The sequence below is a fragment of the Tinamus guttatus genome, unplaced genomic scaffold (genome assembly GCF_059628265.1).
Source record: "Tinamus guttatus ecotype Peru unplaced genomic scaffold, ASM5962826v1 Tinamus_guttatus_pri_ptg000104l, whole genome shotgun sequence".
In the NCBI taxonomy this organism is placed as follows: domain Eukaryota; kingdom Metazoa; phylum Chordata; class Aves; order Tinamiformes; family Tinamidae; genus Tinamus; species Tinamus guttatus.
The window spans coordinates 3917192-3938698 of record NW_028288638.1 but is presented as its reverse complement, the minus strand read 5'-3'; the positions used below and the strand labels follow the sequence as shown (position 1 = coordinate 3938698).

The 21507-nt window shown below is 41.3% G+C and overlaps 1 protein-coding gene across 1 annotated transcript; it reads left to right on the top strand.

Annotated features, from left to right (window-relative positions):
- The first annotated feature begins 17966 nt into the window (after positions 1–17966).
- Positions 17967–20353, top strand: YAE1 (YAE1 maturation factor of ABCE1). Its single transcript, XM_010215127.2, has 3 exons — positions 17967–18196; positions 19361–19482; positions 19784–20353. The coding sequence occupies exons 1-3, from the start codon at positions 18080–18082 to the stop codon at positions 20199–20201; spliced, it is 657 nt and encodes a 218-aa protein (XP_010213429.2). The 5' UTR covers positions 17967–18079; the 3' UTR covers positions 20202–20353.
- The last annotated feature ends 1154 nt before the right edge of the window (positions 20354–21507 follow it).

Genomic DNA, 21507 nt, shown 5'->3' with positions numbered 1-21507 from the left:
GTTTCTGCTGAAGATCATGGAAGTCTTCTGCCATGTGTCTTCTGCAGGGTTCAGGGAAATGTTTTTCTTGTTTGCCTTTTCCTATTTGTCATTTTCTTTTTCTTTTATAAAAGGAAGAAGAAGTTGTGAATTTTTCTCAACACTGATGCTGTTGCTTAATAAACTGTCCTGGGGAAAGAAAGTTGTCTCTGGCAGGGAGCCTTTGTTGCATCTCTTTTCAGGTGCCACAATAAGTTTCAGAACCTGCCAACGAAAAAGTGGCTTGTGTGCTGACTAGCTAGCTAAAAGTAAGATAAAATACTTGCAAAGGCTGAAGAAATCCCTGGATACAAGAGAAAAAAATCCAAGATTTTTAAAGAAAATTGTTTATTTTCTATATTTTTTTTCAAACTCATTTCATTACAATTACTTTCCCATCAACCTATCTAGAAAGCTGTCTGGATATAATTGGTTTTGCTCAGTTTTGAAAACGACCCATGTTCTTTGTTGCTTTTACTGAGCTTAATCCGTTAGCCTAGTTAGAATAGACTAGACATTATAAACCATACGGAATTCAGCTATCTTTTAGGAAACAGGAAAGTCCAGTCAGATTCACATCATCCAATGTTTCAGCTTATTTTATTACCTATTCAGCATTCCCTGAAGTAACTGGAAATCTTCCTAATTATTTCAGTGTATGACATCAGGCAGTTTTGTTAGGATTTATCTGACCAAATGCATGTTTACCTCTGAGCTAATGGTCTTAATCACATTTTAGGGCCAATGAAGAAAAACAGATGCTTTTAGACAACAATTATTTGTTTAAAAAATCATGCTTTCAAGTGTCTATTTCTCTCCATTAATAATAAATGGAGCTAAGGATGACTTCTTCAGATGTGTCAGCATATACACAGTGGAAGCATAAATTTAAGTGAGTCATAGGCCTGTGTCATTGTGAAAGACATGGAGATCTTCCTAGGAACAGATCAAGACCCACACTTTAGACTCAGTCTTTGCACCTGCACAGAACACAGGAGGATTCCCAGTGTGGGTCTCACGCTCGTAGCTCAGACAGAATGAAACTTTGCACAACAAAGCTAAATGCACTTCTGCAATGTATGGGCAGGCAGGATGTGTTCATTCAGCTGCTATTGGTTTGAAGAGTTTGAAAAATGGAACTCTCTCTCAATCTCTGATTTCTGTGTATCAGAGTCATTAGAAAGCTTTGCTGTTGCACCCAGAACTGACCCCAGCTTTTTAACAGTTAAAGCAGTTGGAAGTATTGGATGGTGTCCTCATGTCCTACCCTTTTAAAATTAAGAGCAGAGCACCTTTTGCTCCCTTTTCCTTCAACAGCAATTCAATGCACGGTGCCAGCTGTATACAACAAAATGCAGATACCTCTTTTTTACCAGACCACTCACCAAATAATTGAAATAAGGGATAACAAGGTTAACTTTCTCCATTTTTTTTTCCTTGCAGAGCGCATAAGGTCTCTCGGACACACACTAGTATCTGGCAGGGGAGTCATGGGGCACGGTCCATCATGGTTTCCTAGCATGATGCTGTGTGTTACAGGTGACTAAGGGTTAAGGATATGGAGCAAATGCACGGGTTTCACTACCTAACCTGATTAGCAATAAGACTATTATAGAGCATGAAGTTCAAAGCTCCACTAAGACTACTTAAATGCCAAGGTTTTTAAATATTTGAATCTGTACAGAAACATCCAGCTATTGAAACTAGATTTTAAAATCCACTGTAAACACCCATCAGTGCTATCAATGGTGGTCCTTAACCACTTTAGCTAGGGAAATGCTAAATTCTTCATTCCAGATAGTTAGGAGTAAATAATGCTGTTGAACTAAAGAAGCCATACTGCTATAAGAATTTCTAAGTGTTCATATTTTACCTTGAAATTCTTGCACTAGAGGATATCGTTATCTGAAGATACATGAGCAAATTTATATATAGATCCACATGTCACGGAAGTGTCAAAGTCTAGGGCCCTAGTATAGACTTGGTGGTTCTTTACTCTTCAGAAGTAGTGATACCTGAATTCACACTGCAATAATTAATGTTCCCTTAAATTAGATATTCCTAGAAATGGATGTCTATAGCAATAAGCATGGAAATCTTTTCTTATCTACTTTGGCACTGTGCTTCTTTCATATCAGTAGGCAGGAACGGAGATTCACAATTCTATTTTTGTCATCTTGATTCCAACATAATTAAGTCTGGTATTTTTCAAATGATATTAAAAGGTGGTTTACCATTTCTCCCTTCATTTGAGGGAGAAAAAAGAAAACATGAGTGCTAATAAATCACATGGCTAAATCTTCTTCTTTGCGCTGTATCTTTAAGCACAGGATAAAGACTTTCCTCTTTCTAGTCCCATTTTCCAGCTAGTTATTAAAGGAAAAGCTCTAAGATGACATTCCCAGCTCTGTTCCTGAGTATTCACCCTTTAATATATTCCACAAATGCCCAAGTCTCCAGCACCTCTGTTATTGATGATATAGAATTCCCACTGAAATTTCCTCAGAGGAGATTGTGCTTCACATCTCTTTCTACAAACCACAGAAGCCAAGCAGTGCAGCAGTGCAGGGTAGATTAAATAAAGTTTGTGTAAGCAGCCCGCTGAGTGTTATCAGATCTTATTGTATCTTATCACTAATGTGAAACAGACTTAGGTTCACCCCAAGTAATCCTAGGTATTTACTTTAGATGTCACAGTTCGGGATCAGTCACCACCACCTTCCCCTGTAGCTGGAGAGAACCCAACATCCAGGTGTACCAGTCCTCTCCTGGAGATGCTTGAACATTATTCTTAATACGCAGCTAGCTAGCTTTTTGATTTAGATATCTTAAGAAAGCATGTGAAGTTAGGCTGGATAAATCTGAGCCTCCATGTGCTTAGTTATTTACTAGGCAACAGCATATGAGAATTGTTAATTGATGCTATCTAAGTTCTTTAGGTGTTTCTCTAGTATTAATTCCAGCTTCACTCTGTGGCCATATTATACCTGCAGCCCCCTGCACTCCTCCCTCTGGGGGAGGAAGCACATGGTGTTCTTTTGATCTTTTCAGGCACTTCTCTTTTTTGAGATAGGGAGATATGAAGAGGGAGAATGGAGGAACAACAGGATCAAAACAGGCAAGTTCAGACCTGGAGGCCTCAGGAAAAAAAAGTGTTTTTTAGCCAAGGACCCTGAGACACCTCATCGTTGGAGGCAGAGAATACGTAATTAAATCCTTTTTATTGTATGCTTCTCTATATGCTATGACACTTTCTCCACTTCCAAGTTTCAATAAATAACAGTGCTTATTTATCAAGAGTACTGTTTTTCAGGAATAGTTATTCCACATAAGTTATATCGCTTTTTATCCGTTTCATCCATATTCTGACTATGACACCTACAGACCAGAGTAGAGCTGTGCAAAATGGTGAAGATTACTTTTAGGAGGAGAAAAAAAAGGTCCTTTCCATCCCACTCCATGGCAAGAAAAGATATTTATGATGAGGCATATAATGATTGCATTAATGAGCTAATAGCAGTATCTTTTCATTTAAAGTAGAAGCAGACAAGTGCTTTCCTAAATCTTTCCCATGATATCTTTAAAGTCAAAGCTGTATCTTAGTGAGACAGAGGTTTACAAAGGGCCTTGAGCAATTCCTGAAAAGTCTAGAGAGTCTGAATTGTTCCATATAAGAATGCACAGATATTAAAATGCAGCACTTTCTGCCAATGGCTGTTGAAAAATTACTGCCTACAGAAAATTGTGACAGCTTTTATCTTCCTCAAATTGAAAGAGGTGAGGAAAAAGGAGTGTTTGCAACAGGGCAAGGGATGTTGTAATTTCTGTTTGCCACCAGGTCCCATGAAACAATGAATTTGAGTAGCCTTGGGCTGGCAAGACATGGTGCCCAATCCAGCAGTGATTATAGCTTCAGCAGTGGCTCTATGAAATGAAAACTTGTTCAGGAAGAACCTGAACACATGAGGAGGGGGGAAAGGTTGTCAGTACAGAACCAACGAATATAAAAGGCATTGTAAAGTCTTATCTCATTAAGGCACAGAAATCCCATCCGTTCTTTATTCCTCTTAAACATATATCACACTGCTGGGGTCACTACGTGGATAACAGAGTTTATGTAAAAGCTTGAATAGAAAAGATCAACTTGAATTAGCACCAAACACTACCTGCTTTTCAGCTTTCGTACAATACAGGCATACCACAGTCACTGTCAGTTACCAGAACTGCCATCCATATTTCAGATACACTACACCACGCTTCTGCTCTTTTTGTCTTGTGTGGCAAAATATTTGTCATCTATTTGGACAGTTTTCAAATCTTGTAAGCTTCGTTTATCCCCCTTTCTTCCTCCAATAAAATTCTTTCTGATTTATTTTCCTAAGAACCTCTGAGTAGTTCCCAGTGGGAAGGGCCACATCCTGGATGAGGAAAGAGGAAGTTTTATTTTAACTTAATTTCTGAAGGAAGTTAAGACTCTAACCATAGCTTTATTTATTTTAGAAAAAGACTCCTAATTATGATTGACATTACTATGTCCTTTGGCAAGTACCATAAGAAACCATATTTAGCTGTCACTCAGGTCTCTCAAGATTTAATTCAGCTTAACAGAAATCAATCAGTACAGTAACAGCATAGTAACAGTAACCAAAACTTATACCAAGCCTCCTATTCTTCCCAGTTTAACTTTAGCCAAGTTTTGTGATGTAATTAATTCTAGTCTGCATTATATCTTTTCATGAGGGGTGCAACCCCACTCATTTCATTTTAATTTTCACTTGCTTGCAAATCTCAAGACTTAGTAGCTCACAGTTGAAGGAAAATAATTGTGCCAGATTAATGACAGAAAAAGGAGGATTTCCTGAATTAGTAGTTCTGGCTCATAGGTTTATCTAAGGGTTTTGTCTGTTTGTTTAGTGTTTATTCTCCCTATTTATTTTTATGGAGCTGTATTAAATATATTTTCATTTTGCTTTGAATGAAAGACATCTCTGGTTATTGCCTGAATCTTGCAAAATTAACAAATCCAAGGACTTACAATAGTAATTTCTACACCCATATACTGGAGTATTATCAGAGTTATTTATAGCAGGATGTTCTTTACATGGAATCTGTCGGTGTCTGCTGAGGGCGCGTTCTTCCTTCAGGGTGTATGATCTAACTCCTGTTCATAAGGCTGCTGCAGTTAAAGGTGCTTCCATTACCTGAAACACTGACACGCTCTTCATGGGTTCCAAAATCTCTGCCTTTTGAATTCAAGAATGAAGAAGATAAAATAAGCAAAATCATTATCTCCCAAACATCCAGTATCAGAGAGGACAGTGACCCTCCCCAGAGACCCAGGGTAAAGATTTGGTTCTTACACAAGAGGCCAGTTTGTAGCACGGATTCTGTAGCGCTCCACAGCAGTAACTGGGCGCGCGTCTCCAGGTCTAACCCTTGAGCCTCTGCTCTCTAGAAGGCAGCCTCCTATCGCAGACCAGTCTAACCCTCTCTACAGCCAACGTGGCACTGACAGCTGTCATATATGTCCGGGTGACATGTATGTCACCCACAGCATCTGTTGCTGCTTATAGTGCTCCTATATTTTTGCTTCTTACAATACAATGTTCCATACCTTGGACTTGTATTTCTAAGTGTCTCAAGCAATGAAATTTCTAAGTTGTTTTAGAAGAAAATAAGTCTTGTTACTAGAAGGATACTTTTCTCACCAATGGACTGACTTCCACTTCTTTTTCTAACTTTAAACCTCCACATTTAAGAAAGTTTGGGAACGCTGCAAAATACAAATTTCAGTTAAAGACTGCATCCTTAGAACCAAATTCCAGACCAGCTCAGGCTTATCTCTTAAACTATTATTTATAATCACACTCTACTTTCTTCACCCTTAGCAATCATTTGTCATCTTTGATATTTAATATTGTTCTGTTTATTCTTTCACTCACATAGCATCTTCATCACATATGCATTCAAATCTCAGAGAAAAAAAAAACAATCCTAAGAAATAGTATGACAAATAAAGACCATCTGGTGGCATAAACATAAATGAGATGTGAGCCAAAAATCTCTATAAACACTGAATCATCATCAATCTAGTATATTTGCAAAGCCCCAAAACAACAGAATTATTTTGCAGTGAGTAATGTCTTGCCAGTGGGGTACTATGCACAGTGTGATTAATTTTCACAGTCTAATGAGTTCCCCACCACAAAAAAAGCCACTCCAAATTTATTTTGTAGTGTCAGTCTTAAATTTCATTCATTCGTTTACTCTAAACTACATTTGTTACAATTTTTATCTATTGCACTGCACTGAGAAATGGGTATCATACGTATACCTGAATTCCTGTGACTTTAGCTTGAGAATCAGTAAAGTTCCTGGCTTTCTGTTGCAAAGAGCAGCAGGAAGGCAGAGATGTGGTTAAGGTCAGGACATTGCTTCTGATCCACAAAGGAAGTAATACTCAGTAACACACAAAGATTTAATTTAAGGCTCCTTTTGTCACAGAGGCAAAATGCTGCTAAACAAATCGCACCTTATAATTAAGCATGGAGGGCTAGCACTTGAACCATGGAGTGGTGCCTGTGGGCTGATATTCTGCTTATTAAGTTAATGAGTTCACATCCTGATGCTGTAAAATAGGGTATAGAAGTGGAGGGAAGAGCTCGACCCTTTACAAACTAGCTGAAGGGAAAGACAAACACAGCACCCTGCTGCCTCCTGCCACCCTCCTCCTTCCTACAAGATCAAGGAGCCAATAGCTCATCTGCCCAAGAAAGGATTCAGTCTCACCTCAAGGAATCTAAGCTCTTTTTTTTTCCTATTTCTGACAAAATCATCTCAAATAAACCATGATTCATCCACTGTTCTTGCTCTTAACGCTAATGACTGCAGAGAAGCCCAAAGCAAAGAGTTCAAGCTGAAGCGAGCTCGCAAAACTCTCCTTACTGGTGCAAGCAGAACAAAGTGGGGAAGGGATGTAATTTCAGGAGCACTTTAAATTACAAAACATTCTGAATTATTTATTGGTACTTAATGAATGATACACACTGTTGCATTATTTAGTAACTTATTGCAAGGCATATTACGGTGCACCTTAGCAGAAAGCTCTTCTGAAGGGCCCTAGGTCCTGCAGATATTTTTACAATGTATCTCTACTTCTTTGAAAAATGAATGTAAATACTTAGGAAATGTCCACTGAATTAAACAGAGCATCCTCAATCTACATCACTTTCTGATTGGGTTCAACTACTCTGAAGCTCCTAACCAGGTACGTGCACAGAACCTGGGGCTGCAGCACAAACTGAGACTGTGCCTCTACTTAGTTAGATGCATGGTAAGAGTTAGGACCTTTTCTAATTTCACAGCCAGAGGGCTCACATAAACTTCTCCAGCTTATGTTCAGCTCTTCTCTCACCAGAAGCAAGCCTGTATAGCGTCGATGTGGTATCTGTCATGAAATCCCACTGACAAATCCTGCTAACTTTCATCAGGTTTTTCAATAAGTTTTAAAAATGTGATGAGTTGTTATCACAGCAGAAGTTTACAAAATCTTAGCGATTTTCCTCACATCTGTAATCCTCTTATGCCAAAATGCTACCTGCAGCACAGCCAAGCTCCAGAGCTATTTGGTCCCCACAAGGAACAGCAACTGTCATACAGACACCAAGGTAGCTCCCAAAGAGGATTTGCTTCATGAACAGGACGGTGCAACCAGGAGATCAGATCTGGGGAGGCTTCATGCACAGTCCACACTAAGCTCAAAATAAATTAGGGTTGTTAGGTGTTCAGTATTAGAATTCATGCCCTGTACCACAGTAGTCTCTAGTATGTTTCCACCTCCTTCCCCTCCAAAATTGGGTTGACGTGGAAGCTCTACTCCTTGTGTGTGGAGGCTGCCCCTTCCCCATTCTAAGCAGCCACCTTCTTCCCTTCTGTTTGTTGTCTGAGGGCCCTCGTGCTACTTATGCACAAGTTTCCTGATCTCTGATTAGAGCTGGTTGGATCTTTCCTACTAATTATGCGTGACATCAGTGTTTATGCCTTTAGTATCAAAATAAATTATTCATGTTCTTTTCAATATTTTTTGCCCATCAAACATATCATAAATTACTCAGAAATCTTTTTTGATATTGTGCTACCTCTGGCACAGGTTATTTGGAGTCAGGGAGATAGACAAATATGCTTCTATCATATTTCCCTTCAACAAACAGTGGGAGATGAGGAAGGGAAGGTGAATATCTTAAAAAAAAAAAAAAAAAAAAAAAAAAAGTAGATAAAAGAAATGGATGGAAAAACACTAAGATTGGATGCTTATGACTCAAACCACAGAGTGATTCCTTTCCTTCCCTTTCCTTTCAGTGACGGAAGGGGCTGCAGTTCAGTAATGAATTTGCTGCATACAGAATCCAGATCGAATCTCCAGGAGAGGGAGACAATGAATAGGCCAGTTGGAAGGATTGAATGCGGATGTCAATTAAACTGAATCCACAAAATAAATGAGAGGTTTCAGCGGCTGTTCTTCACAGCCACTTCAGCTTGGTATGCAAGGGAGTGCTCCTGTTTTATTGCAATAGTAAATTTCAGAGCCCGGAGAGCGAGCGAATATTGGCATTTCAATCAGGGCAGCTTCACACACGTGCACGCAGCCCACTCAGCTCCGTGTTGAAAGCTTTATGAAAGGAAGCCTGTAGGATATCCAAGAGATTACTTACAAGATTCTAAGGGATGGAGTGTTACGGAATCCTTATAACACACAGACCGGTACCCTTGTTGAAGTGAATTTGAAATATGCCCCTGAGCTCCTCAGAGGCTGCAGACAATGCACACAGGTATCAGGGCGTACATGCATACCTACATTTATTACAACAAACAGACATATGGTTGTTGTTCCACATGCCAAGTTAAGGTGTCAATCTTGGAGATTTTTTTTTTAAATCAATGGTGTTTGTAGGCGCTACTGTTAATTTCATTATCCCATCAGTCATTCAGAAAACTACAAGGCTCATCTATGTTGCTTTTGCTTCTGAAAAGAGAAAACAGCCGTCATCACAGGAGTGAAGGTAGGAATGGGAGACAATACAAGGTTTTAAATTTTAAAGTAACCACAGACTACGCTATATTATTCCTTAATGTATTCTGAGAATTTTCTTGAGGAGCTAATATTGCATGAGGATAAAATGTACTCTTCAGCACACTAGTAAAATATTTATAAACTCCTTCCTTTCTTGCTAAAAAAGGGACCTATTCCACGTGTGCTGTAGAGATTCTCAGAGGATCTGTAGATTTTCCTTGGCCAACTTATTAAATTGCAGTCTTTTCAATAAAGTGGAAATGCCTCTGCCAAAAAATGTGATAAAGGATGCTCCTGCATAGAAGCGATAGTTGAGACAGACATAAAATTTAATTAGGTAGGTGATTCACAGAAAGACCCAAAACCCTGTAATTTTGGTAAATTCTGGGAACAGAACAGTTAATTGTAGTCTATAGTATATTTATAAATAATGGTCACAGACCCTGACACTAATATTCCACAGAGAGGCAATATTCTAAAACCTCAAACTATATAACGTGATCATTTTGGAATGGTTACATAATTAAAATTATACCCCAGGTCCTATTTTAAGGCTTACTTTTCACCTCACTTGGACTACGCAAATAAAGCTCCTGCAGAGGGACAGGTTTCTCAGAGCAATTGGGAAATGCGCGGGAGTTAGAAAGAAAAGTGACTGGAATCCAAGCTTAAGAAGACATAAAGTAGCCCATTTCTATAGGGAGCTTTTTGTGGTCTCTGTGCACAAACTGCCTCAAATTCACTTCCCTCACACTTTGTCTCCCGTAACTTATAGCGGCTGTCACAATACCATGGAATTTGATTCCCAGTCATCAGGTGCTGCTGAATTCATTTTGATTTTTCTATGTAATTGCTGCATTACTCATAAACCTGTTTAGTCACAATTAGGTAGGTAATGCTCTGAGTCAGTAATAACATACAGTATCCACTCTGCCAAAGATGTGGAGCTCATTAATTTCCCCAGATTAAAGGGAATATCGAAGGAGAGTTTTCTTTTTCTCTAGTTCATTGCAGAACTTTGGAGTTCTTTATTGCTATTTAAAACATGAGGTCAATCCTGCCTCCCTTCGGTATCTCATTAAGCCACTCTCTTCAGTGGAGGTTTTGGATGAGCAAAGAAGAGAAACTTCGGCCTTTGAATGTATAATATGATCACCCTAAGGTCAGAGCCTGAGCTCGTAACACGACTGCTGCTGTTTCAATTTCCTTAAAGAGCTAGCAACTGTTCTGCTACTGAAAATTTGATGAGAAAGCTCACCTTGTCTGATCCTGTGCACGGAGAACAGCCTTTCTCTCAGCAAAAACCCACAGAAATCAATAACTGCCTGAAAAGCAACGTGCTTCTCAGCATAACTTATAGTGGCATATACTGGACCATAATAATTTACTGGCAAAGGTACCTAACAGTATTTGTTTAGGTGATAGTATTTTTGTATGAACTGTGTTTTTTGATCAACTGTATTTTTTGGTCCCTAGAGATATGCAATCACAAAGCATAAGTAGAGCATTGGCTCAGTGCCAATGTATCTAGCTAAGTCCTATATAATACATGTGGAGAAACCAGGAGTAACTATGCTCAGTCTTTTCCAGACTAGTGTTTAATATTCATGCAATGCCCCCTGCAAGGATCGATCTTGTTTAAATATCAAAGTCTCACTTGTGTTAGCTTCATGGTACCTGCAGTTGCTGTTGAAGATGGACATCTTCCATTGAGACCAATGAAAACTGTGGGAGACGAAAACTGACATTGACACCAAGGAAAATGGTGTTCTTACATGTCAGAAAGCAAACCCCAAAAGTTGTGAGATCATGTTCGGCAGAAGGTGGGAGAAAGAATTCCTGAGCTTTTAGCTGAACACCATTACCTCTGGGTGGCTGGGTGTAACTCAGAGCCAGAGCTGTGAACAAAGTTGTATTTCCTCTTCCAACATTGATTAAAAGGCAAGGACCACAAAACGGAGCAAGGATGAACCCCAACTGCCCTGCAGCACGGGAGACTCCACGAAGCAGCTGGGAGTGCCCAGCCAGGCCGTGGTAGCTCTAGCTCGTTACAAGGCAAGAACGGGCAGAAGGGGGGCAGCACCTTTGGCTGTGCCCAACAAGAGGCTCTGCCTTGGCAAGGCCGGGCGCTCGGCGTGGAGCTGTGCGGAGAAGCCGCAGGAGCCGCTGGCAGAGGGAGGCAGCTCCCGGGGGCTGCTCCACACATGCCGGAGCAGAGCCGGGCGCATGGAGGCCCGGAGGCGCCAGCTCTTGGTGTTGCGGCCGAGGGTGAGAGTCGCCCGGCAGCCCTTGTGCTGGTGGCGCTGAACAGGCGAGAATCCGGGGCTGACACATGCTGTAGTGGAACTGTTCACAAACCACAGGCAATGCGAAAGCCACCCGTTAACAACTGCCACCGTCACAGCCTCAACCTTTCAGAAACTGTCACTGTCGCTGAAACAATTGTTTTCTTGTGGTTTCAGGTGCCAAAGAAATCATTGCACTGCACAAGTTTTATGCCTTCTAGCAGTTTCATTCACTTCAGACAATTGGATCAGCGTTGTACAGCTGCTATTCCTGCAGGTTTGCAACATTTGCCTGAGTTTATACAAGGGATAAAACAGAGAGGGCAATTCGTCTCTTAGCCAAAGGAAAAGAGCTATCATTTCCCTCATGTTGAAGCAAGACAAGCATGAGGTGAAGTCGCTGTGATTTGAATAGAGATGCACTTCACTGGAGAAAAATCATAGGTGGAATCCAGCATTTTCCTTGGATCAATCACATTTACAGTAATTATTAGCACATTAAGATGAATCATTATATGAACAAGCAAGGCAGCTCTGCATCAAATAAATAAACAAATAAATAAAGACAGAAAAACCTAATGGCAGGATATCTCTGAGTCACAAATCTACAGCAGGCCCTTATTTATTAATGAGGTGAGAAACCGTCAGACTCATTGCTGATATTACAAATTCTGTAAACATATGCTACAAGTACACAACTAAAATGTGTTTAATGTAAAACCTATTATATTTACCTTGTCCTTACCAACACAGTATTTTTCTATTCTTGCGGCAGAATTTCACACTGAACCAGAACTCACTGTCAGCAAACTGAAGCTCTCACCCTTGTGGATGGCCGGGGATATTCCTTCCTTCCTCCCTTCCTTCCATCTCTGTTGCATAGTCTAATGAGCACTGGGCAGTCCCGTTTGATATTCTGTTCCATCGCTGTTAATCTTGAGTTGGGATATATAGCTAGTTTTGATCTCAGCCATACCTTATTTTTTTTTTCCAATGTTGGAGTTGTTATTAAAGTTCCAGGATGAAGATATATGCATTATATCTGGGGACAACAAAACCTCACTGCTCTGAGGAGCAAACCAAGGGAATTGACAGATGGAGGGGATGCGTCCGTGTTAATAAACTGTATCTGCTGCTCTGTTTAGTACACAAGAGTTCAGAGTACAGTTCTTTAGACTGCAAGCCTGGCTTCCCTGGGGACGCTCAAAGCAAGCCTGGGGAAAGTAGGAAAAAAAAGAATTTTTTATTCCCTTGCTTAACAATTTCCACTTAGAACTCGGCACAAGCCAAGCTGCCAGCAGTCCGTGGACTATTCAGCAACAGTTTCTGCTTTTGCCAGGTCCTGAAGTGGTAATGATTCTGCAAGAAGGAGAATTGCCCTTTTATTTAACAAACCAGTTTCTATGCTTTGCTAATGCAGGTGAAGGAAGAAGCCAGAACACATCTTCTCACTTGCAAATACTTTTATGAGAAATAATGACACTATGACCATTAAAATTTCTGTGGTCCTTTGAAGTAGTATAGTCAAAAAGTTCTAAGTCTCTTCCATATTTTTCTATTTTCTTCTGAACTTAAATAAGGCATTTTGTCCCAAAATGTTGTATAATGTTGTTGTTTGTTTTTACAGAAGAGGGAAGAGATTTCACAAACCAGGGAAGTGACTCCTTTGTATTCTTTACTTTCATCACAAGAGGGTGACATTGCTTTATTAGTAAATTGCATTGATATCCTGAATAAAAGATGCAATAGGAAAACATTGAAACATATTTTTGCTACCCATGCCCTGGCAATAACCACTGATCCTAGTGGCTTGTTTTAACCCTCTTTTTAAATTTAGCATCATTGCAGTCTCTTTGTGCTGTGAGCAGCAATATTTAAGACCTCATTAAATCTGTGACCTTGCAGTTAACCTGTTAGCTCACTGCTGTGGCGCATTCCTTCCCTGTCACGGGTCTGGAATGGGAGGATTTAAGCACTGGAGGTCACTATATTATCACCTTCAACATTCACCACCTTGGGTGTTGTGGAGGTGTGGGTGAGGGAAATAAATAATACAGAGAAACACCAAGCTCAGGACAGAGGCACAGGCTTCATGAGAGCATAAATGCACCATTTTTTTGTTGTTGCAGGCAGTCTTACTGATGCCCTGCTATTCAACATATTCTAGGCAAACAGCCTAGAATCTCTCTAGTCAGTAGAGCCAGATATCCAGAAAGAGATTACAGATCTGGCCATAGACAGAATATGCGTTTTAGGAGGGACTTGCCGTTTAAAGCGTCCTGCAGTGTTTGGTGACAATGTATTTAGTGGTTTTATTAAACCTCAGTGGCCCTCATTCTCCCCGCATTCCACTAGCTTACTCTGCTTTTCTTTACCCATCATGTTTTAGCCTTGTTTACAATAGAGAACAAGTGAACAGCAACTTAACAGTGTTCCTGAAATTCATCACTGTAAGATGAATTAAGAGTTGTGATTTTTTTTAAAAGAACTATACAACTGCCAAAATTAACAGCCAATGAGACATAGTTCTGTCTGATGGTCCATGACAATAAACAGTTACAACAGAGTATAGAAGTCGCTGGAGAATAATCTTCTAGTGCAGTGCCAAGGCAAAAAGTCTTCTATCCTGGACCCTTCACATGCCTTAGCTTGAGTGACAGTTGTACACCACCATAGAAATTGCCCTAATTTTTGTCACCCTGAAAGACAGTTCCCCATTCCCATACACCGCACGACAAGCCTTGGATACTCTAATTAGCAACTGTTAAAAAAAGCCTGAAATCCTGAGGGGTCGTTGTACATTATGAAAAAAAACACAGACTAAAAAAAAAAATGCTAAAGCCATTTTGTAGCCTGTGACCTACTCTCTTTCATGCTCTGATCCCTTGACCGGCAGCCCTTGACGGGCAGCACTACCAAATGCCACCACCACAGATAGGCACTGTTTTCCTTAAAACACACATAGGTGTGGAAAGCATGAGGCGCGCGCCTCGCCCTCGAGCCCTGCTAGCAGCAGCCCTGTCAAGGCTGTCAGCACATAATCAACCTGTCTGCAGCAGGTGTACTTCGTACACCACATGAGTCACCAGATTATCCGCCCACGGCCACTAACCAAAAGGGGTGGGAATATGAAGCCTCTTGCATAGTTTCTCGTGGTCATAAGGATTTATCTTCAGCAGACATCTGGGGGGAATGACATGACAAATCATGCTCGAACCATGATAAACGTAAGGGGGCCTGAGACTGGGGAAACCGGTGACCCCGAAGACCCGTGAGTGTTTTCTGGAAGAGCAGGAGATTGAGCATAAGGTGACATCAGCAGATGAGCCAGGTTAGGGCTGGTCCAGCTGTACAGGCAGGGAGCTCCCAGGCTTAGCAGCACCATGTTGTGATTGGTCCTGAGGGGTTCACTACAGCAACAGAGCTCCAGTTTCCATATGGGTGAGTGTGTGTTTGTGCAGTCCGGCTTTATTTAGCACTTTGTTGAAAAAAATGGCAGAGTTTGCCAAGTCAACCTTTACCAGACAGGAAGCAGTGCTGTGCTAGGAGATCAACAATCAGGGCTATTTAGAGCAACTGCTGGGGAACAGATGGGCACATGCCTGGCCATCCAGAGGCACCCATGGTGTTTCGTCCCCTGACACACCATTTCCTCGACAGAGCAATCAGCAGTGCGCGTCCGAGTGGACGCACGTGCAGCAGCATATGCTGTCTTGACCAAACATGGCGCAAGGTGGATGAGTCTGCTGTGGCTGTGGGAGAAGCAGCATGGGATCATCCTTCTAACATTGCTCATGGTCTTAGGACAGGCACTGCTTTCATCCCTGGCTGTGCACCCAGCCGTGCTGTCCGTGGGAATTTCAGCAGCCTTCTGCTCTGGTGTGCACATGGGTGCCAGCCTGGCAGTGTGGTCGGCACGGGAGAAACTACCACCTCCTGCCTACACCGCTGAGGCACGTTGTGCTTTGGGGACATGGTGTCCGGGGCTCTGCAGCAACACATGCGGATACGGGCTCCAGCACGTGGTCCCGTGGGATGCATCCCTTGGTGAGAGGAGCCAATGTGTGGAGGGCTTCCTGCCACCACCATTCCAAGCCTTTCCATGAAGCCCCTCAGATGCCCTCACTAACCAAAGCAAGAAGGGTCCAGAGTGTTTGGAGGGTGCCATTGGGATGGCCCTAGGGGACAGCAGAGCTGTGAGCTCTGTGTGGACCTGAGAAGCAGCTGCAAGGAGAAACTCCAGCAATGGGACCCAGCAGCAGGCGCCCCCACAGTGTGCCCGATTTCATGTTTTCCTTCAATCTCCTACTTCTGCCAGCACACATATGCTCTCTTTCGTGGACCAGAATGAGCATCAGGGCATTTCCTTTAATAGCATTTAGAAGTGGGAAGACATTTGCAGCTTGAACCCATAACTGATGTATATCGTACATTTAGGATTAGTTGGTGCACTGAGCGCCTTTAAAAAGTGTGCTTACATGCCAAATACAGCCTGCACCAAGGAAACACTGCATGATTTTTGCTGTATGTCTTCCAGAAAGATGCACTATTTCCTCTGAGACGGGCAAGCAACACACGACTCCCACAGGCACTTTTGCTATTAAAAAGGATGTATTAGTGTGATGGCTAAACCTGGTGCTTGTGCCACAACTGACACTCAAGGGCTCTGATGAGTCAAATGCCAAAAAGAAAGGTTGTTTTTTATTATTATTACTATTTCTGTGTGTTTTTTTCCGGGGAGGCGGGACGGGCAGTTACAGTGCGGGCTCTTCCCCAGCTCCTCCCGGGGCTCGCACCGCGCCGCCCTCCCGCCGCGCCCTTACTCAAGATGGCCGCCAGTCTCCCCCGTGCCTCAAACGGGCCATGAAGCCGCCGAGCTGCGGGTGAAGATGGCGGTTCTTTACCAGCAGCCCCTGCGCGGGTTGCCCTCACCCAACATGGCCGCCGCGGCCCCGTTGTTTCCAATGGTAGTGAAGCCGGCTTGCCCTAAGGCGGCATGGCTGCGCCCCGTGAGCGCGCGGCGGCGGCGGTGAGGGGCCGGGATGGCGCCGAGGGGAGAGGGGAAGGGTGGGGGAGGCCACGCGTGTTTGCAGGCGGCAGAGGAGGGCGGCTCCGCGCGGCGCTGGGGCTAAACGGCTGCCCGCGAAATGGGGGAGGAGGGGCGGGTGGTTGCGGCTTGGCCGTGAGTGACCCGCCGCCGCCACTGCGGCCACGGGACCGGGATCGGGACCGGATCAGGCCTGGGCCTCCTCCTCTTCCTTTGGGGCCGTCCGGTTCCCTCTGGTCTGTAGCCTGATGGGGGTTGTCCTAGCAAGTGCTTGACTGAGACATGCTGCTGCAGGGGAATTTGAGCCTTAAAAATATATATATATGTGTGTGTGTGTGTGTCTGTGTTTGTATACATATACACATTTATGTATATGTATGCATATGGGTGTATATACTTATTATTTCTCCTTATTTATTATTGCTATTTATTATGTTCATGTATTGCATACAAGATAGAGCATGACCCATGAACAGGCCCTCGCTGCACAGCCTCAGCCCCTCCATAGGATTCCCTCAGTATGGATTCACCCTGAAGTTAATGAAACCAGGTGATAATGAGGTTAATAGAGGTATCTTAATAAGTGTATTTTCTGGTGGCTGGTGATGAAATTTCTGTTCCTTCATGTCAGAGTATTCTAAAGCATAACAATTTTTAAGCCTGAAATACTTGAAAGTATAATTTGTAAGTTTTAATGAGGGATGTTTTCACTGCTTTGTATTTGGGCATGAAGAAAAGATAAACAGAAGAAGGAATTTGCACGGTGATCTGTGTGAACTTAAGCAGAAGCTGAGATTCTTGCACTAGCCAGGTAGTTACTTGATCCTATCCCAAAGATTGAATACAACAGTACTGGCAGTTCTGGAAGCTTTGATTAACAGTTAAAAAAATATGTATGCGGCAAGTCTAAAAATGAAATTTAAGTTCAGTACCCACTTTAACAAATTATTGAAAAAGACAGTATTTTGTGTGTTATAAGAATTCCCAGGGACTTGCTTAGTTATTTGCAAATGGCCTCTTAAGGTTGTCTTCAGTGCAGATAAAACAATCCGATTCTGTCTTCTATTTAGAGCAGAATTAGCTAATTCTTTACTTAAAGTATAAAGGAATATTTTTACTCAAAATGAGCATGATTGTGTTAAACATTTGGCATAACAATGAAATGGAAAATCAAAGCTGAATGGCCATACCCATTATTAAGGTCCGAAATCTGCAGGCAGTTGTATGTAGATCTCTTTATGTACTGCATGGAAGCCGTATGAGGCTGTTTGTCAGCTGCTACCAAAACTGTGAAGTCATTTCTGCCTGCAGTTCAGGTACTAGCAACACTTGGGCGTACTGATTTGGTGCGCATAGGTAGGTCACTGCCACTGGAAGTAAAAAAATGAAAAAAAAAAAGACTGTCTGAAATTGAAGTTCCAAATTTAAAAAGTTGCTTCACCATTGGAAACCTGACTGTCTTCTCTTGACAGATGCAACCGTAAATCTCATTTTCCTGTGGAAATCCATGTACAGGTTGAATAACAACCCCCCAAAGTGACTTTAGAACTCACATTTTCTGGCCGTGCTTTTATTGCCGTGCTTTGTCAGAAGGATCCTTGATTGTTTCTCAGTATTTGTTCCGCCACATAACCAAAGGTTACAGTCCTCGCTGCCATAATGTCCTGGGTACAAGCTGCCAACAGCCGATCCAGTGAAGACATATTTGATGAAGATGCAGATGAGATATATATAGCACAGAAAGAATGGAATAGCACCATGAAGAAAAGATTGAAGGTATTTCTATAACCGTGGGGTTTTTTTTGTTGTTTTTTTTTTTTAAGTCAACCATTTTTACTTCCTGATTCATACCTTGATTGATACAGATGACTTGGGGGGAAAAGCTAAAAATGTCCACTTAAAAGTTATTGTGGCTTAGTTCCTTCTGAATGCCAGAAAATGTAGCAGGGAGTTGCAGAAATTCTAGCCAAGTAGCCTGTAGGAGCACGTAGTAGTTTAGTAAAAGACCTTGGCTCCCTCTGTACAAGTATGTGCGTGCATGGAATGCACTGCTAAATCTGGATTCAAGCTGTTTGCTTCATAGCTGTAGGTTGGCTGCTAGTACGTGTGAGGCAGTATAATTAAGTCTAGGTACCCTCTCAGTGAATCCTGCCGAATCCTAAAGTGTTTTTTGAGGTCAAAACCGTACATTGAGTAAACACTCCTGTTCCTAGCCCTTTCTCTAAAAGGGCCACTAGGTCTTTTTATGTTGTGATAAAATGAAAGCTCTTACAACTTAGAATTTTGATATGAAATAAGAATTACTTTGTTACGTGATAACATTATTGGATAAGAAAATTAATTTGTTTATAATCATCAGCAGTTTCTTACGGAAAGAAGTTTTCACACTCAGTGTTCTGTGTATTTAAATGTCACTCCTATCATCATCTTTCTGCCATATAACTCTTGAATTATTTAAGCAATATCCAGCAAATAGAGCAATATGACTCAATAATTATTTCTGTGAAAAGGGATAGATCAATTATGGCTAGGAGACAAAGTCCTTTAATACTTCTGCTAACAGGGAGGTTTTTGCAGCTTACATATTACTAGATACCAAGAAATCTATATGATATACTCTTCAAGGGCAGGTGGTCATCAGCTTTGAAAGTAAGCCTGCAGATTTCTCTTATTTTTGATGTTTATAAAAGTACTGTCCTTATTTCCTGACCTTGCTGGTGCGCCTTTAAAAAAAAAAAAAAAAAATTAGGTATCTGTAAATAGTAAAGGAGAAAGAGTTAGAAGAGGAGAGTTGGATTTTGGTTTTCTTTCCTCTCTCAAATCAAAAAGTGATATTTTTAAGAGACTGAATGCCCATTTATGCGTTTATATCATTGAAAAGATACTTGTAGCTCTAACTTTGCACATTGTGAAAAGCTGCTTGCACCACTTCTATTACAGGAAGGCTATAGGGATGGCATTGAGGCTGGGAAAGAACTTGCACTCCAGGAAGGCTTCAACGTGGGCTACAGACAAGGTGCTGAGCTGATGGTCACATGTGGCCAGTTCAGAGGTACCCTGAGGTAAGTTTTGAATCTTTAAGGCTGAGTGGGGAGTGGGATTTTTCTTGTTTTATGGGAGGGTTAATTGTTGTTTAGTAGCTCAGTTGTAATACCAACAAATCTGGCCAAAGCTACTGCCTGAGAATTCTCATCTCATGTCATAAGTACAGGGAGTTAGCTACATGGTTACAGAATGGTCATTCTTAAAAATCCTTCTCAAGTTATTCTTGGAAACTTATCTAAATCTACATCTTTAATAGTTGGAAGTTTGTGTAGATACATGTAATCACTTTTTCATTTATTTTCTTTTTCCACTTTTCAGTGCTCTCTTATCCTGGTGTCAGCTTAATGGACATGATTCTGCTTTGAGTAAGATAAATCATCTTTTAGATGTGATTGGAAAGCATGAAGAAGATGTGCTTAAGTACCTGAATTCTACGCAGGAACAGCCACATCTTGGAGATATTTTAGATTTTGTTCAAGACTTGGATCTTAGTGATACAGCTCCATCTGGAATAGAATGTGATGCAGATAAAGCTGGAAAAGATAATCAGAGTGGCAAAACTTGCAGAAATAATGGTAAGGATGATGCATTGCAATCTGAGTGTAGCAAGGCAAAATTTTGCACAGATGCTGGACAGCCAACCCTTGCTTGGGTTAAGGAGCAGACTGTTTGGTTAGTAGAGCAACTGGGCTTATCACAGGAGATGCAACATCATGTCCAGCAACTGGGACATTAGTTTCTCTGTCTTGTGGTGTTTAAAACTATCTGAACTGGATTGGAGTGTGTGGAGCAAGTGTAGGCTCCTGGTTGACTTCATTTCAGGGAAACTTGATTCTGATACTTCCCAGTAGAGGTCATTCCCATAAACCTTTACCATGCTTCAGTTCCTGTCAAAAAAAATGCCCTTCACTTTCCATTTTAAACAATGCCTTTCCTGGAAAGGACGGATGATTTTAAAAGCTCTCCTGTGATTTACTGAGCTTATTTCTGTTCTGTGCGAGAACCTCATGTTTTACCCATGTGTTCTCTATTTCCTTTAAATGGCTTTGTAAATGTTAAAACTGCAGGAACTTTGCATTTTGTCACATTCCTCCTCCTGTCCTTTGCCGTTGCTATGCAGGGAACTTCCACAGGCTTTCTCTTCCTTTCTACGCTCCTGTTTACACACCAGTCTTTGCAATTGCAGAATTATTGCCATGGCATTGTTTTACTCTGTTACACAGTCTGTTCTGAACCTGTTGGACCACTTTAAACACTTTTCTAGTCTCATAAATGTTGTTTTTATATTTGTTTTGCTAGTCCTTCTAGTCTGAGCTCTCCTCCTCTCTCATTCCCTTAGAGTTCCCCTCCTACCCACTGTGTTAAGGAAGCAGAGCTTCCTGCCTCTACACGCTCCCAAAAACATGCTGTCAAACATGGGGCTGTATTTGACAACTTCATATTTCTGTGCCAGGATCCTGTATTTGGCTTCCTTTCCTAGTGTTCACCTTAACTTTGACTGTAGTGTCAGGAAGCCTTTTCTTTGTAAATGCCCATCTCTATTTTGCAGTAATTAAATTGCTTTACAGTAAGTGTGGAGTTTACTTTAAGTTGGTCATAATCATCTTCCATGTCTGAGGCAAGGTGGGGTGAGGCTGGAGCAAACTGAAATTTTTAACAGTTGACTTAAGCAAAATCATTTAGTCTTATTTTTATTATTTTTATATTTCGAAACTTGGAAAAAAATATTTGATTTTTTTCAGAGATGACCCTGTAACTTTCTTACTAAAGACTTGTTCTGCTAGATAGAGTGGAACTGAATCAGACTGCATTACTTAGGTACAAAATTGTTTAGAGAGCTTTCTTTTTCTCTATTTAAAGGAGAGCTGACATTGATAAAGATTATTTTTCTGCTGTGTACATTATGCTACAGTCTATACCTACACAAGACATTTTCCATAAGATACAAAATAATGCAGACAAAACTAAGGAGGTCCTAGAGCACTGTTAGAAACTAAAAATGAAAATTCAAGAATATTACCCTTCTGTATTTAATAATATGC